Source organism: Durotheca rogersii, assembly GCF_024521655.1.
Source record: "Durotheca rogersii strain YMJ 92031201 chromosome Unknown GGS23scaffold_5, whole genome shotgun sequence".
Lineage (NCBI taxonomy): Eukaryota > Fungi > Ascomycota > Sordariomycetes > Xylariales > Xylariaceae > Durotheca > Durotheca rogersii.
Genome location: NW_026251236.1, coordinates 771215 through 786729, shown reverse-complemented (window position 1 = coordinate 786729; position 15515 = coordinate 771215). Strand labels below are relative to the sequence as shown.

Genomic DNA, 15515 nt, shown 5'->3' with positions numbered 1-15515 from the left:
TGCTTGCCTGGTACCAACCGGGCCTCAGAGTGCGCCGGCCACGTGGAGAAGGATCCAGCTTGGGGTCAGCCCTACAACGATGTACGTCCGGGCAGCAGTTCACGAGCAGCAGGAAGTCGGGTGAGGTCACACCTTGACAACGAACCATGCTAGGCCACAGTGGGTGAGTTAGTGAGCCGGACGGTAGGCTTTCGACCTGAAGGAGGAAGGTGAGGTTTACCAGCCAACAGGTGAGACCAGGACTAGCCGGATGGTCCAACAGCAGCCGTTCTCGCGTCTCGGCCTCACTCAATACTCAAGGTCGGGTCGCCGAGTGCTGAGAGAGGTGAGACGGGACACATGACTTCGTGTGGCACGCAGCGCTGTGCAAGAGAGGCACGACAGGACCCAGAGACATCAATCACCTTCCCCCTTCGCAGTGGCCGACGTTCTCTGGGCCCATCTAATTTCGCAAGCTATGGATCATGCGGCAAAGAGCGAGGTCTAGACAGAACTGCGTAGTAACGCTAGACTCATCTCGGGTTGCTCGGGTCGCCTAGCCGGGCTCTTCATGGCATAAGGCGAAGGCCTAGGAACGGGGAAGGGGGTATAAAACTCCAGAGCATCGGCCCTCTGCTGCTCAGTGCGGCCCGCCGGTTTTTTTCTTTTCTTCTTCCACTCTTCCTCTTCTTTTCCGGAGGGCGGTGTGGAACTATTACACATGTATGTTGTTTGTACAGGCGTGTGATGGGGCGGATATCCATGTGCATCCGCGGAATGAAAAAAAAAAGACTAGAGAAGGAAAATTCGCCGACGCCGGCCAGCAGGGTTCGCTTGCCGTCCGCCTCAGTCCCTGTCCGGTGCGTACGCGCCCATGTACACATCGTCGAGCTCGGACTATTGAATTGAGGCTGGCTTGGATTTCTTCTCTTCATTTCACTTGGCTCCGTCCCGCGCGCCGCCCCCTAGCAGCATAGTTCATAGTCTACTCTGTATGGTGTGTGTATGTGTGCGTGCGTGCGTGTGTGTGTGTGTGACCATCGACGCCACTGACCAGGTTGGCCAGCTTATTGAGGCTGACAGGACACCTGGAGCAAACGCCGGAGACAATCGAACCAGATCCGAGCCGCTGGCTGGGAGACCGAGAACGCGGTTTGTGGAAAGGGGATTTTCTCCTCCCCCTCCCTCGTTCTCTCTCGCTCCTCTCGACAAGCCGTCCTAGCAAACGCCGGAAATTGAGACGGGATCGTTGGTCGGTCGTAGGAGTACATCTATTGTACAAGTGACACGTCAGTCCAAATCGGGATCCTTGTGGCCGTGAGCTAGGAGCTTCTACGTACGAGACAGGGGAGACATTGTACGTATGTACCTAAGAACAGGGGGGGGATTACTAGGGGAGAGACAAGCATCATCAGCCTGCGCGGTCACCAAGTTCTGGCGCCGTCCACAGGTCGGTAGGTAAGCCGATAGCTCTCACCGATAGGCCCCCAACTGCTTCCCTCGCACACCGAGTGTGTGCGCCCAGAGTCACCCCTCATCGGGAAGTGGACGGTCTTCGCGATATGGCCTCACCCGGTACCGCAGTCCGAGGGTAGGTTGAGCCGGCCGTCGAGGGCACTGTATCCGACAACTATGTTCACGTGTGTGTATGTACGTGCGTATGTATGCCTACCACAGTATGTTAGCATTGGTGTCGGCAGACGAGACAACAACCGGCTAGGAGCAGCTCACCTAACGCGGTCCTAGAACATGGATCGGAAGCGAGACTTGGCGAGATAGGCGTATGGGAGATCCCGACGGACCGCAGGCGATTGAGGGGCGTCATATAGATTGCTTTTTGTGATTGATTCCGTTAGCCCATCGACAGCCGTCAGGGTTCAGAACGCGGGCGGGTTGAGAGGGGGAAATATCTCGGCGGTTACTCTGAAGCAATGGAGAGGATCTACCAATGTATGGTTCGCATGTCCGTAGGAGGTTAGGTACCCACAGGTGATTGGTCGCAAGGTTAACGTAATGTTAATGTCACTCTCCTCAATCCGATCGAAACTCGACGTAGAGTCGCGGTAACGTGCCGCCGTACGTGCCTCTTACTGTTAAATACCTACCTCCTCTGTACCTTGGCCATCCCCATACAACCACCCAACTCCTTGGTAGGTACCTAACTTACACGTTTACATGTTAGGCAGGCAGGTCCCTAGGAGGTTGTAGGTAGGTACCTAGGTCTAGATGTAATTATCTAAGATTAGGTACTTGAGGATCGAGGTTTAAGGCACTGCCTGTGTCTAGAGGTACCTCATAGAAAGTACACTCCTCCTTAGCACCTAGGTGTCTCCCCCCTTAGGTGCAGGTACCTAGGAGGTGAGCATAAAGATGCCCCTTACAGCGCCGGCCTCCTTTTTAGTGGATGCGAAGCGTTACCTGAGGTATGAGGGTTGTATGTATGTATGTACCCCCCTATATGTTGGTGCCTGTAGGTGTACACCATACAGAGGTAGAGGCAGAGGTATAGATCGACATCGCCTTCGAACAGCAAAATATGATCATCAGGCTGTTCCTAGTTATGTGCTGGAATTAATATATGTACGTTTTAGCCTACGGCTCTTCTCCGCCTCTCTGCGACCCCGCCTATATCCTTCCACCTGACGTATACGGTAAACGAAAGAGGCTGAAAGGTCTACCTACCTAGGTAGGTACCTAGCTAGGCGGGTATGCATGTTTCAGTATCGGTACAAGCATCTGCACGTATTATATGCACATACCGCCTGTCTGCCTGCCTGCCTAGGTGCTTGCCTTACTACCAATGCGTACATATGTACGTAAGTAGGTGTGAGATATGAGGCACGTATGCAGGCATGTAGGCATGCGGGTATGCGGGTATGCATGTACGGGCCGAATTGTATGCCTACATAGTACCTACCTAGGCAATATATATGTACGTATTATGTATGTATGCATGTGTGGTGTGATGCATACCTGCATATGTCCGGAGGTAGAATAAGTCCTCAGCGCCGCGCACGCCAACGCCTGCCTAAGGTGGCAGTAATGATATACCTAAGTATACCGTGTCAGATCTAGGTATAACCTTCGCGTGCGTGTCTGATCCGTTGTCTATCATCATGGCTGAATATGACATGACATGCCCTAGGTAGGCATCTACTTAGTTATTATATGAGCATCTGTCTCTCTTATATTATACCCGAGCTTACTTTCTTTTTCCGCACGTACGTGTAGGTGCCTCTTCACGCCGATTCGATAGGCAATGCCTGTAACATATCTCATACCTCTTACCTGCCTACCTACCTACCTACCTACCTACCTACCTACCTACCTACCTACCTACGCTTCCAACATGTACGAGGCCGTTAACCGGACCGCGCAAACCGCGCCTGGATGCAGCCCGTAAACCAACAAGTGCGTAAAAACAGCAGTTGGCAGATTCGCAATAGAGTGTTGGCTGCACCGCGCTCCAACACCCCGCGTCCAGACAGTCCGGGAGTCTAGTCATGTACGTGGCAATCCGCTCCGCTTGTTGGTATGGGTATGCCTACGCCTCGAGCTTCGTATACTACCCATTCTGCGCCTTAGGCTATCTCGGTCTTCGGCGGTAATCGACGTTGGGGGGAGGGGGGAATGTCTCCCCGCCGAGCCAACCATCCCCTCGTATCGTATGGCTAGCATTCCTCCGCGTATAATATTAGCAAGTACCTACCTATACGGTGATGGTGTATGCTGGTGAGACCGGGTCGGGGATACGGGAAAGGAAAATACACGCGAACAGGCTACATATCTCCCGTCGTTTCCTCTGCGATTGACGTCGAAGGCACGTTGCGCGGCGTGATTCGCGTGAACGAATGCCCCCGAGTTTTGTCTGCTTAGTAGATTTTCGCATGCAGCAGATTCTCAGGCCCTCAATTGCTTCACGCACACTTGGTCTAGGGTGCAGACTACCCATCCTGAGCTCTGATCGAGGCGTAGCATTCGTAACATGAGGCCTAGCCCGCCGCTACGCTAAGTAGCATGTGACGTCGCTAGAGCGGCGAGGCTCTGGGTGGTGCACCCGGCTACTCAACATGACAAGCCTCGAGCCTCGCCGAGGTCTTATTATAGACACCGTACCTACAGATCATCGCACGATGGCCCTCTCAGATCCCCGGGATTTAAGCAGCAGCACGGCGACCTCGTGGCTCACATGAGCAACGCATCATGCAAGAGCGGCGATGCTATTGCGCGTAAGCAGCTAAGGCTGCGTGTCATCTTGCATATGGAAATCAAGGCAGACGGCGTTCAATCAACTGCTCCGTACTAGGTAATAATAATCGCAGCATCAGATCCCGTAGCAGGACCACGTCGTTTGCGCAGCCCCCAGGCACTTATCCGATTCAACGGAATCCCCTCCGCCGCCAATGCCCGGCGGGAATAGCCTTACTCTCGTAGACGGTCGTATGCGCCGATTTCCTCCGGGAAAGATTCCGAGGAGGGGTATCGAAGAACCCCTCTCCCCGACCCTCATCATGTAGACTTTCCCCAAAATCCCGAAGTCGAGCAGAGCCGCAACAGCGAGAAACGACTCGGGAAGCAGAGTGAAACGTAGGGTATATTTCCGATCCTAGATCTCCTCTTTACGTCTCCTCCCCCTATATTTGTTGCTCTTCCGATAGTATAACCCCGGGCTCGGGACAACGCAGCATAGAGGCATCTATCGCGGGCGGATAAGAGTAACTCGTAACCGCCGGTAATCACGGCGGCGCCTGGGACGTAAGAGTTTATTTCGACACGTCATCAACTTTTACCAACTGTTGTAAGACCGAGGGAATTTTTCTAGTTATTTCTTTTTTTTCATTACCTCGTGGTCTCCTGCTGACACTTCCACGTGGCGAGTAGCGCACATCTGGCGCCATCTGGTGTCATGAGCTGAGAAGACTTTCTGGGTGGAAATACGATGCAGCAGCAGTCTTATCTTGACCGTTGGGATCTTTTGTCCCCCAAAAAATCATGCTGTCATATGCCTCTTCAAATTCTCAGCTGGCGAGGGGAAATGTTTCCGTTGCCCCCGATTCGAGTGCGTGAGGGCCTTTGATGGGTGATTACCTGCATCCCATACCACAACGACGGGAAGGTTGCGTGATGGTCACGGCACACAGAGACAAGATCCTCGAAAGACCGGCAACGGGCGTGCCGTGCCAGGACCAATCTGCGATGCCCAACTTTCCGAGACGATGATGCTGTGGCGCTCGTGTTCCAGAGTTGGGCTATGTACCTACCTATGGTTATCTCAGTCAGCCCATAAGAAGCTACGGGGTATAGCCTATTGCCCGAATACCACAGCCTCCAGAGACTCGGCGAGAGGACGGCGACGAGAAGCTGAATCGGTTTCAGGATGACGATCGCCTCGAAAAGGAGAAATCGCCGTTGGGGCCAATGTTCCCATAGTTACTCCTATCATGTACGGATATGTGGGATTCCGCGCCTGTAGAACAAGGTAAGGTAACTGACGAACGGAACACGATGGGGGGAACCAGACACGTCAAGGTGCATGAATTTCGAGTCGACATACTATTCGTCGTGATACGGAGTAGGAGTTCCTGATATTGAGCCAGCCTTGCCCCAGGCACACGTGGTTGGACGAGTAATGTCTGCTCAGCCTATATGATATGGAGGAGTTGCTAAGTTATATTATTACCATATAATAGAGTAACCGTTTATTCATTTCTGGTTCGATTCACGGCCCCGAACCACACACGTGCGCACACGACATATACATACCTATATATAGGCAGCTACGCGAATATAATATGTGCCAAAATTAGGATGGGGGATACCAGGCCAGAGGAAGAAGAGGCATCGGCACGCTGTTATAGTAAGGGGTTTACCAAGTCGACGAAACCAACGTCTTCCGAATCACTCCCTCTTGCTTGACATAAACGCGCTCGGCTTCCGCCATCTTCCCCGTTCCCTGGTCTAATAGCGGAAAGGTATCCGACAGGTTAGTAGGCCACTGGGCCACTGAGCGTGATGATCGACCAGTAGATCCTGAACAGTGCTCAATGGGAAGAAAAGACACTGTCCCCAACCCCACCGTCGACTACGGTAAATGTTATAGGCATAGGTACTATCTATACAAATATCATGGAGTAATATATGTGTAGGTATATGCGTATGTACGTAGGTATAATATGCCAAGTTGCGGTCCGTCGATTCTTGACGAACATACTTCAGATCCTACTTTAATAGACGTAGATGTTATTAAACCCCTAGGCAAGATCAGGAAAACTGAACCGAGGGGAAGTAAACGACTGGCACTATTCCAAGACCTCGAATGCATTCCAACCCATTCAACCGGACTCACCGGTCTCTTCCTCGATGAACATCCCTTCAAAGCTATCACCAAACGGGATAAAAGTGGCCGTGCCGTCGTGATAAACTAGGTCAACAGGGGCCCAATAACGGCCTGGTCCTGGCAACAAATTGCTGCCTATCTAAGCCCAACCTACGAAAACGGCCTAGTCCATGGAACTCTAGGAAGTCGAACGAGACCTCGCGCGCGTGCCCGTCTCATCTACCGGTTGGTTCTATAGGGGTCGGTGTGATCGTCGTCGTCGTCGTGGCCGTCACCGGTTCTGCGCAGCCCAAGCTATCGAGATCCCTTTACCCGCCACCCCGCCATTTCGCGTGGCGTGACAACCGAACGAGCGATCGCGATGGCCAACACCGCGCCCAAGGTCGCCGCCGAGGAGCGCCAGGAAGCCCCCGAGGCGATCGACGAGAAGGCGGAGGCGCTGGCGACGCAGATGCGGAAGAGCAAGCACCTGATCGTCTTCACCGGGGCGGGCATCTCCACCTCAGCTGGTCAGCTTCGATTCCACGCCGGCGGGGCCGGGGCGGCTTCCGGGAGCGTGGCACAGGGTCTAAAGTCTCGATAGGTATCCCTGATTTCCGCGGCCCCGAAGGCGTCTGGACGCTCCGGGCCCAGGGGAGACGGCGGGCGGACGCCGTGGACACGCTGCAAGCTGTGCCGACACTCACGCACATGGCGCTGGTGGAACTGCAGAACCGCGGGATGCTGAAGTATCTCATCAGCCAGAACTGCGACGGGCTGCACCGGAGGAGCGGGATTCTCCCAGTCAGTCAGCTCCACCCCCTCCCCTGGGACTTGGCCTTGACCAACAACCCTCTTTCCTCTCCGCCTTCGCCGTGACAGGACAAGATATCCGAGCTCCACGGCAACAACAATCGCGAGCAGTGCAGGGACTGCGGGAAGGAGTACATCCGCGGTACGCCTCTTGTCCCCCCCCCCCCCCCCCCCCGGCGACACCGCTTACGCGAGGCAGACTTCCGCGCCGTCGCGACGTACGAGAAGACGGTGCACGACCACCGGACGGGGCGGAAGTGCGCGCGGTGCGGCGGCACGCTGGTCGACAGCATCGTGAACTTCGGGGAGGCGCTGCCGGCGGAGGCGCTGCGGCCGCCGCGGACCTGTGCCTCGTGCTCGGGTCCTCGCTGACGGTGACGCCGGCGAGCGAGATCCCCGAGGCCGTGGGCCGCCGCCGCCGCGCCGCGCTCGCCATCTGCAACCTGCAGGAGACGCCGCTCGACGGGCTCGCCCGGCTGCGCGTGCGCGCCCGCGCCGACGACCTGATGCGCCGCGCCATGGCGAGGCTCGGCCTGCCCGTCCCGCCGTTTGTGCTCCGCCGCCGCCTCGCCGTCCGCGTCGAGCCCGACGCGCCCCCCGCCACCCACCGCCAGCTGCGCGTCTCCGGGCTCGACGTCGACGGCACCCCGGCTACCTTCCTGCACTCCGTCAAGCTCGAGTACAACCGCCGCGTCGCGCGCGCCGAGCCGTTCGTCATCCAGCTCCGCGGCGACCTCGACCCCGGAGCCCAGCTCAAGCTCGTGCTGGAGTTCATGGGACACTACGGCGAGCCGAACCTCGATCTCACGTACGAATACGGCGGCGATGGGGCCGACGCCCAGGCACTGTATCTCCTCGAGTACAACCCCCAGACGGGCGAGTGGAGGACGAGCCGGCTGGAGAGCCTGGATGCTGATGGGGACGGGACAGCAGCAGCTGCTGCTGCTGCCCAAGAGGAGGACGCGGGAGGAGTTTCCACGAGGAGTGAGACGTTGCCGAACGCTGTAGCTAACCGCCCCGCTCCGGAGGTCATTGTGATAGATTGACTGTGACTAGTTCTACCTAGCTGTTGATTCCACCGCGCGACGAAAGCGTTCATGTTTATGAAGCCACTCAAATTGCTTAAACGCTTACAGACGGCCTTAATTAGTTCCGTTGAAAATGACATGCAATCAAACGCGGACTAAGATCCGCACAGTTCTCTTCGTGTTGTAGCCGACGCCCCAATCCCCCCTTTCTCTCCACTCCTCCTAAGGACCGTACTCCTCGTACACCCCGCGACACCCGAGCACCCATCCGAGCGCGACGGCGGCGCGCATCAGTGTCTTCGTGGCCAGGATGCGGGCGCCCGCTGCCCAGGCGTCCCAGGCGGGGAGGAGGACGACGGGGTAGTTGTCGGCGCGCCAGAAGAGGATCCACAGTTCCAGCGTCAGGAGCAGGCTCAGCCATCGCCCGCCCCTCCCGCTCCCGCTCCCGCTGTCACCTTCGTTGTCGCTGTCGCTGCCGCTGGGGCCATCCCGCGACGCGTCGAGGATGAGCCCGTTTAGGTTCCGGAAGAACACCGCCTTCGCGCCGTCCCGCGGCTCCGTCCACTCGCGTACGACGAGCTCGGCCTCCCATTCAGCTTCGTCTTCGGCTCCCTCGTCCTGGGCCCCTTTCGGTCCTTCTACCGCTCGCCTCGTGCGCCTCTTCCGCACCCCGTCGTCGCCACCCTCCTCCGCCTCCCTCCCTTCTCTTTCTTCCGCCCCCTCCTCTTCCTCTCTGCTCACCCCCTTCCTCCTCCCCACCCGAGCCCTCCTCCACTCGTGCACCACCCCCCTGGGCACCCTCACCACGCCGTCTCGGGGCCCGACTTCCGTCACCGTCGCCCCTCCACTTCCTGGCGTTCGACTGTCACCGCCGCCCCCGAGCGTGACGCGCGCCCGCCCCGCCACTACTTCCAGAAACTCGACGTGCGCCTCGTGCCAGTGGGCGCCCGAGGACCAGGTCGAGCCCGGCGGCACGCGGATGGCAGTGGTGCCGTCGCTTGACGAAGAGAGCGAGAGGTCGTACACGACCGCCGCGGGGAAGGGCCGCGTGAAGATGGTCTGCTGCGCCCGGTTGGTACGGGTTGGCATGGTTGCGTGTGTGGCAGGATGCGCAGGATATCAGGTAGATATGTAGGTATGTAGTATGAGGTAGGCAAGCGAGTAGAGAAGGTAATAGTAAGTAGGTAGATACAAGATTGCCTACTATGGTAGTGAAATTAGAGAGGCGGAATAGGGGAAAGCGTGTTCCAACCAGCAGAGGAATGTCGCGAGCAGCAGGTGCATAGTAGTTATTATATACCAGCGAGCCTGGTATTCCTTAACCCGGTTGACAACCCCCGCGGCCTGTGTGCGCTCATTGGGCTGATGGATGATAGTGGCGATGAGGACAGAGTGTGCCGTTGCTGTGAGAGTCCATCCGTACCTGTACTACTAAATAACACGTTGCGATCCATGGCGTGCCTCGCAACCAGGGTCATCGACCTCTCGTATTACGAGGAGGGGGAAAGGGAGGGGAGAGGGATAAGATCAGTGGAGGAGCGATATTGTTGTCTTGTCTTACAACGAGGATGCCGCCGATAACAAGCGCCATTGTGGTATGCATTGGTATAGGTATATATATGTTACCTAGTAGTCAGGTCTGTATAGTTGCTTTATTGACACTCAGTGTCTACTTGGTGCATATGGGTGAACATGTCTCCGAGCGCATTGCGCCGATTGGCATTATCGTCACCGTCGGGCTCCTACAGTAGCAAGGCCTAGCCCGCTGCCCTACGGCCATTTCGACGAATCCCCGTGCAGTCGTAAAACCTCTCGCATTGAGACCGAATCCAAGACAGCCACTACACTCATGCGCCCATGCGTTTTCCTGTCTTTTTTCTCCCGTAGCGCTGGCGCTCTGGCGTCATCTCGTTGGCTTATTCGTTTGTTCGCTCGTTCGTTCGTCTCTTCGAATATCGCTACCCTTATACGAAGGCATCTGTTTCCACCACCTCATGCCACGATGTCATACTGCTACCTATCGTATTAAGTCGCGACGAGCCTAGGCTCTTACCTTCGTTGCTGCTGTTTACCAGCCCAGAAAACGCTGGTTTGTCGAGTTTGTGACGTTCGCTGCCGCTTTCGTGTTCTCGGTCTTGGGCTTCTTATTTCGCCTCCTTCAGCGGCGTAGGTTTCTATTGTCCGCGTTCTTGATCCGTCGGAAAGGCTGGTTCATGATCTTCCTATACTTTACCCACAGGAAGAAAACGTCCTTCAGCACGACAAAGAGACATCCACCGACCAAACTCCGTCCCCACCTCTCCTGCAGTATGCTCGTGTTCGGGCCTGAGGCTGGCCGCGTGATAAAGCGCGAGGGGAGAGCGAGCCGCAATAGCTCGCCCATGCCGTAACAGACGCTGGGGTAGAGGAGCGCCCCGGTGATGAAGTTAATCGGGGAAATGACGGGGTCCAGGCCCCTAACCTGGCGATTATTCTGAGGATCCTCCTCGGCGTCATCAAACCCTATCTGAATATTGATGCGAAGGTCGAAGGCGTCGTTCCCAGGCTGCGGCAACGGAGCCTCGACCATGCCTTGTCGCTGGGCCATCGTGTCGGCTGGAAGCATCTTGGCCGACTGGGCCAGCCATCTCCTCTCGAGACTTCTCGATATTATGTTGTGGAGGTGGAAGTAGGTCGCCTTCACGGCTGGGTATAGAGCCAAGGCTCTCTGAGGCGACGGCGGCCACGAGACATACTCCGTCGTCGTCTCGTCGAGAAGTGCCGCGTACTGTTAGGCGTCGTGTTAGCGAGAGGGCCCTGACAATCGTGCCCGCCGCGTGCCGCGTGGTGAGAGGAATTGCTTACTACTAAAGAGGTAGGTATCAGGATAACTTCGCCTAGACGAAGTCGGTTGAGGATGAGAGCTGGGGCGATGAGGGGCAATAAGCTGAAGTGCAGCAGGTTGAGCGGCGGCCCGCGGCGACCGTCTTCTCCGTAATAAGGCTGGCGCATAACGTCCATCAGAGTCACGTCCTCGGTGTTGATGAGGAAAGCCATCGTGGCGTCGGGGCCGGCGAACCAGTCGATCGCCTTCGCGCCGTACAAGGAGCTGGTCACCACGGCACTAGAGGCGATGAAGCCGAGCAGGATCCTCGGGGACCAGTCGCTGAAGACGCGGTGTAGCAAGTTGTTTAACTGTATGGCGAAGTCCCACCGGTCGGTGATGATGATGGGAGATCGGCAGACGGGACACTTGACATCCTTGCCTTGTACCTGTAGGTCGGTGACCCAGGCGAGCAGACAGTCTTGATGGCCCTCCAGGGAGCACCTACACGGCGTCGACCAGTCGGCAGGGAGGGCGGCCTCGGGCTCATCGACGAGGCACACGAAACATCGGCGAGTGTTCGGCGGAGGGCCGGAGACCTGGGGTGCTGACGCAGCTACGTCGCTTAACGATTCAGGGTGAGCCGCAGAGGTAGAGGTAGAGGTCGGAGAGGTCGGAGAGGTCGGAGAAGCCATGGCGGGGGGAATATCGTACCTGGGCCGTCCGTCCGCAGGTGTTAATTGGGTGCTGATGGGGTGGGTATTGTGGGAGGACGGCGCTCGGGGATCCAGTGGCGCTTGTGTCAAACCTAGTTGTCGCCCAGTGGCAGCATCCTAGACGGTGATCTGACTAGGTGGTGTCGAGTTGAGAGCTACGCTGTCGTCGACCGCGAAAATGTAGATTCTTCGTCGGGCTCGCTGCTCATGTGACAGTCGTCGCGAAGGGCTCCGCACTCGTCCGGTGTCGTATGTATCCTATCAGGTAGGTCTGTGTGGTGTTGTGTTGTGTTGTGTTGTGTGGTACACGTATTGAAATACTCGTACTGTGGTGTGGTGTGTTGTATTATTGTGTTGTATTGTGATCGTGACATGGGGACCTCGCTGCACAGGCGTCGAGGTGATACAATGTTATGCACTTATGAGTGAGGATGTGTTGGTAGTAGGCGTGGGGCCTACGCATCTATATATATATGCATAGCACGTACATATCTACTGCATACATACATAGTGGATAGGTACCTACTATATATATGCAACATCGGTAACGTGCAATTACACACCCGCCTCTTCTCTTGAGTACCTAAATTTGATCAAGGAGCCGAACAAGCCTATCCATAACTGCATATACGTATATGTATATTAATCCTTATAGCTGTGTATGTATTTATCACTTGCCGTCTCTCCTTTAACAGATCAGATCGCCGGTCGACATCCATTACATACCTTCCTACTAATAAATCCCCCCCTCAGTTGTATCGACACACTCGGTTCAGGAATAAACCACTTAACCTCAGTATGCTGCCACCCTACTTCAGCCACCTGTGTGTGTGTGTGTGTGTGTGTGTGTGTGTGTGTGTGTGTGTGTGCTTGTGGGCTTACGGATTCCCCAGTCGTCTCGGCCGTCCTCGCGGCTCTCGCTTCCAGCGCAAGTCCTCATCCTCACGTCCCGTCTGATAGCATGCCGTTCGACACGCGGGGGCCACGAGTCTATCCATTTGGCCGCAGAGGAGCCGTGATAATATACGCGCCCTCTTCGTTGCCGTCGCAGAACCGCGGGCAGCCTCGCGAGCCTATTAGTTGAGCCTGAACGGTGCTGGCCATGTTGGTAGTCAAGATGAGGCCTGCGTCCGAATGGATGGTTAATATGTAGACGAGCCCGAACCCCAGCTTTTCCCCCAGGTTTTCTTAATGAAGACGAGGCGGGGTGTTCACACCTGGTAGCACGGCAATTGGCGTGATAGCTCGTAGGTATATCACAACGCCTTGCGAAACCCGTCTTATCCTACTCTTCTACTTTATTAACGAGGCCGCTGTCTTGCTTGCCTGCTTGGCTCTCGCCTACCGCGGGTACGTGATTCCATCTTAGCTAACTGTTGGCTCGCCTCCCCCCCTTCTCTGTCAGCTCTACTCGCTTCTCTTGTTTATTGCCCATTCCTACGAAGGCATGGCGCGGCCGCGCATACCAAGAAGGAGCGGCATTACCCTCGCTGCCCTGCGCATTCTCGCGATGGGGGCATCGGTGGCGCTGCTGGCGAACCTGATCTACGGCAGCGTGAATTGGGGACAGACGTTTGGGCTCTCGTTTACGATGGTAGGGGGCGTCCCCGCGAAAAGAAATGCTATATATATACAAGTATCTGCCTCACGTCAACAACGGCTAAACTGCGATGGCCCAGGTTGCGATCGCACTCCTCGTCGACGGCACTGAGCTCGCGGGCCTGCTCGACTCGTCGCGCGCGATCCCGCGCGTCCATCCGGCGTGCGTGAACGTCGGCGACATAGTCGTGTTCTTCACCGCCTTCCCTTCCGTGTTCCTCGTCCTCCTCGGCGACTCCTTCGAGTCGTCGCGACCCGGACCGTATCCGTGGGAGCTCACGAACTTTCTATCCCTCATACTCACGACAGTGATATGGTGAGTGGGAACCCGGTCGATCCAGACACACGACGTCGGTGCTGCCACTGCCACTGCTAACGAGAGCGGAGTAAGCTGTCTAAGGTTAATCCTTCTAGTCTGGAGCTGCGTGGACTGTTATTGCGTCGCCAGTCGGCCAAGTCATCGTGCGGATGGGACAGCATAAGCGGAATCGTCCGGCGAGCGGAGAGAGGATCAGTCGTCCGGTCGTTAATTTAGAACACAAGCCTTTGTTTTCAATACCAAGTGCATCACTTTTCAGATAGTCCCTGCCTCCAAGGTGGGCGAGCAGATGATGGATGATAGCCTCAATATTACTTTCTACGGTAGCTCGCCTCACAATCGCCGGCGTCTCGCCTTTCTCCTCCAAAATTCGCATCTGATCCGCCACCACCCCCTATTTTGTATTAAGACTCATCACAGCCGCCAAGGCTGTAGATACAGCAGACCGACTGCGCAGTTTCCTCGGTCTACCGCCTTCTTCAGGAGCACCTCCTGGCGTGGCCATCTGGTCCGGGGCAAACCTGTTGCTTGGGATTCGCCTTACAGGCGACCCCTACGCAGCACTGGACATTACGGGGGCAACCGGGGATGCCCATGAAGGTAGCCGCGTCGTCATACGAGTACGTGTACGCGAGATTCTGGCAGTCCCCGAAGATGTTCCCAGTTCCAGATGACGGGCTGTCCCTGAGCGGGTTCGCGCACGTCTTGTTGTTTAGTAGGTATTGTTTCTGCAGTCACCGTTAGCAATCCTCGATCTTGTCTACCCGCCAACGCTCGTGGAATGACGCACCGGACAGTTGTCGAGCAGGTTCAGGTTGCACCCGAGCACCGTCGTGCCGTTGCACCCGCAGGTTATCGGAACCGTAAATCCGTCTCTAGAAGGCCCCTCCGATTAGCAGCGCGCCCACCACGGGGAGCGCAGTTCGCCCGGATATTCTTACACGTAACTGATATCCATTGCCATCACCGCGCCGTTTCCCGGGTCGTACCCGAAGGTCCCTTCGAACAACGAGGCTCTGTCGAGAATATTACTGTAGCCGTCTTCCCACATGGCCAGCCGTCCGGACCACTGAATACGGAGGGTTAGCAAGACTCCAGAAAGCAGTGGGACTTCGGCGCTGCACGACGTACTCCGGTCGGCACAGCGAACGACGCGGTCTCTCCCCGGGTGAGAACGGTAGCGTTGCAGGATTTATTTTGAATCGGCGCCAGGGCACCGACGGCCTGTCCAAACCGAGTCACCACCGGGGCTGTGTGGGAATTAACCACGGTCACTACGAAATTTCCGCGGACATCTCTGGGTGGCAGAGGGTGAAAGGGTGTCATTTGGGGAAAAGCGGGCGTGGTGGCTGAAAACTCAATCGGCCTTGATTGAGCAACTTGGACGGCCACTAGCACACCCATCAGGATGGAGCCGGCGTCGCCTGAAGTCAACAACATGACTAAGGATATCTTTGAGAAGTAGGGACGATGTTGGAAGTCTGAAGGAGAAAAGAACAGAAATCGAGGGGAGATATGTGCAAGTCATAAATACCCTCAAGAAGAGAGCCGTCGGGGAGTTAAACTCACCTATGGGTGTTCTGCCAATGTCATTATCCTAGTTGATTCGTCTAAGAGACCGTATTCGGTGCGATAGAGCTTATAATTTAGACCACATCGAAACGCCCGTCGGCTTCATCTACTATCGGACGAAACTTTCACCTTGGACCTCGCACACTGAACCTACATTTAGGGACCTCAAAGCTTGTTCGCCACGTTCTCCCCTGGGAGTCTAACTTGGCTGTGCTAGTTACGTTATCTGAGGACCGAGAAATGCGTATGGGCATGAACAAGGCGTGGATAGACTGTGGGTGTCCTCGGGCCTCGACGCAGAGCTCTTCGAACTGGTCCTGTACACATTATATCATCTGCATATAGATGTATATACCTAGTGCGTGGACGT

General features: G+C 56.1%; 5 protein-coding genes across 5 annotated transcripts; 2 read left to right on the top strand and 3 right to left on the bottom strand.

Annotated features, from left to right (window-relative positions):
• Positions 1-6677: 6677 nt before the first annotated feature.
• Positions 6678-8302, top strand: GGS23DRAFT_618122 (NAD-dependent deacetylase sirtuin-7; the record flags this gene model as incomplete). The annotated part of the gene is made up of 5 exons (XM_051520913.1): positions 6678-6825; positions 6900-7099; positions 7178-7250; positions 7308-7461; positions 7497-8302. 5 exons carry the CDS (start codon positions 6678-6680, stop codon positions 8152-8154), a joined length of 1233 nt encoding a protein of 410 aa, XP_051373854.1. The 3' UTR covers positions 8155-8302.
• GGS23DRAFT_411327 (uncharacterized protein) lies at positions 8238-9715 on the bottom strand. Its single transcript, XM_051513672.1, has 2 exons — positions 9560-9715; positions 8238-9339 (listed from the first exon to the last, which is right to left on the bottom strand). The coding sequence occupies exon 2, from the start codon at positions 9223-9225 to the stop codon at positions 8359-8361; it is 867 nt and encodes a 288-aa protein (XP_051373853.1). The 5' UTR covers positions 9226-9339; positions 9560-9715; the 3' UTR covers positions 8238-8358.
• A 17-nt stretch (positions 9716-9732) lies between these two features.
• Positions 9733-11926, bottom strand: GGS23DRAFT_557884 (uncharacterized protein). The gene is made up of 2 exons (XM_051515733.1): positions 10981-11926; positions 9733-10903 (listed from the first exon to the last, which is right to left on the bottom strand). Exons 1-2 carry the CDS (start codon positions 11632-11634, stop codon positions 10295-10297), a joined length of 1263 nt encoding a protein of 420 aa, XP_051373852.1. The 5' UTR covers positions 11635-11926; the 3' UTR covers positions 9733-10294.
• A 1176-nt stretch (positions 11927-13102) lies between these two features.
• Positions 13103-13574, top strand: GGS23DRAFT_594690 (uncharacterized protein; the record flags this gene model as incomplete). Its single annotated transcript, XM_051518202.1, has 2 exons — positions 13103-13249; positions 13335-13574. 2 exons carry the CDS (start codon positions 13103-13105, stop codon positions 13572-13574), a joined length of 387 nt encoding a protein of 128 aa, XP_051373851.1.
• Positions 13575-14052: 478 nt separating this feature from the next.
• GGS23DRAFT_594689 (uncharacterized protein) lies at positions 14053-15013 on the bottom strand (the record flags this gene model as incomplete). The annotated part of the gene is made up of 4 exons (XM_051518201.1): positions 14053-14301; positions 14364-14448; positions 14515-14642; positions 14705-15013. 4 exons carry the CDS (start codon positions 15011-15013, stop codon positions 14053-14055), a joined length of 771 nt encoding a protein of 256 aa, XP_051373850.1.
• Positions 15014-15515: the final 502 nt, after the last annotated feature.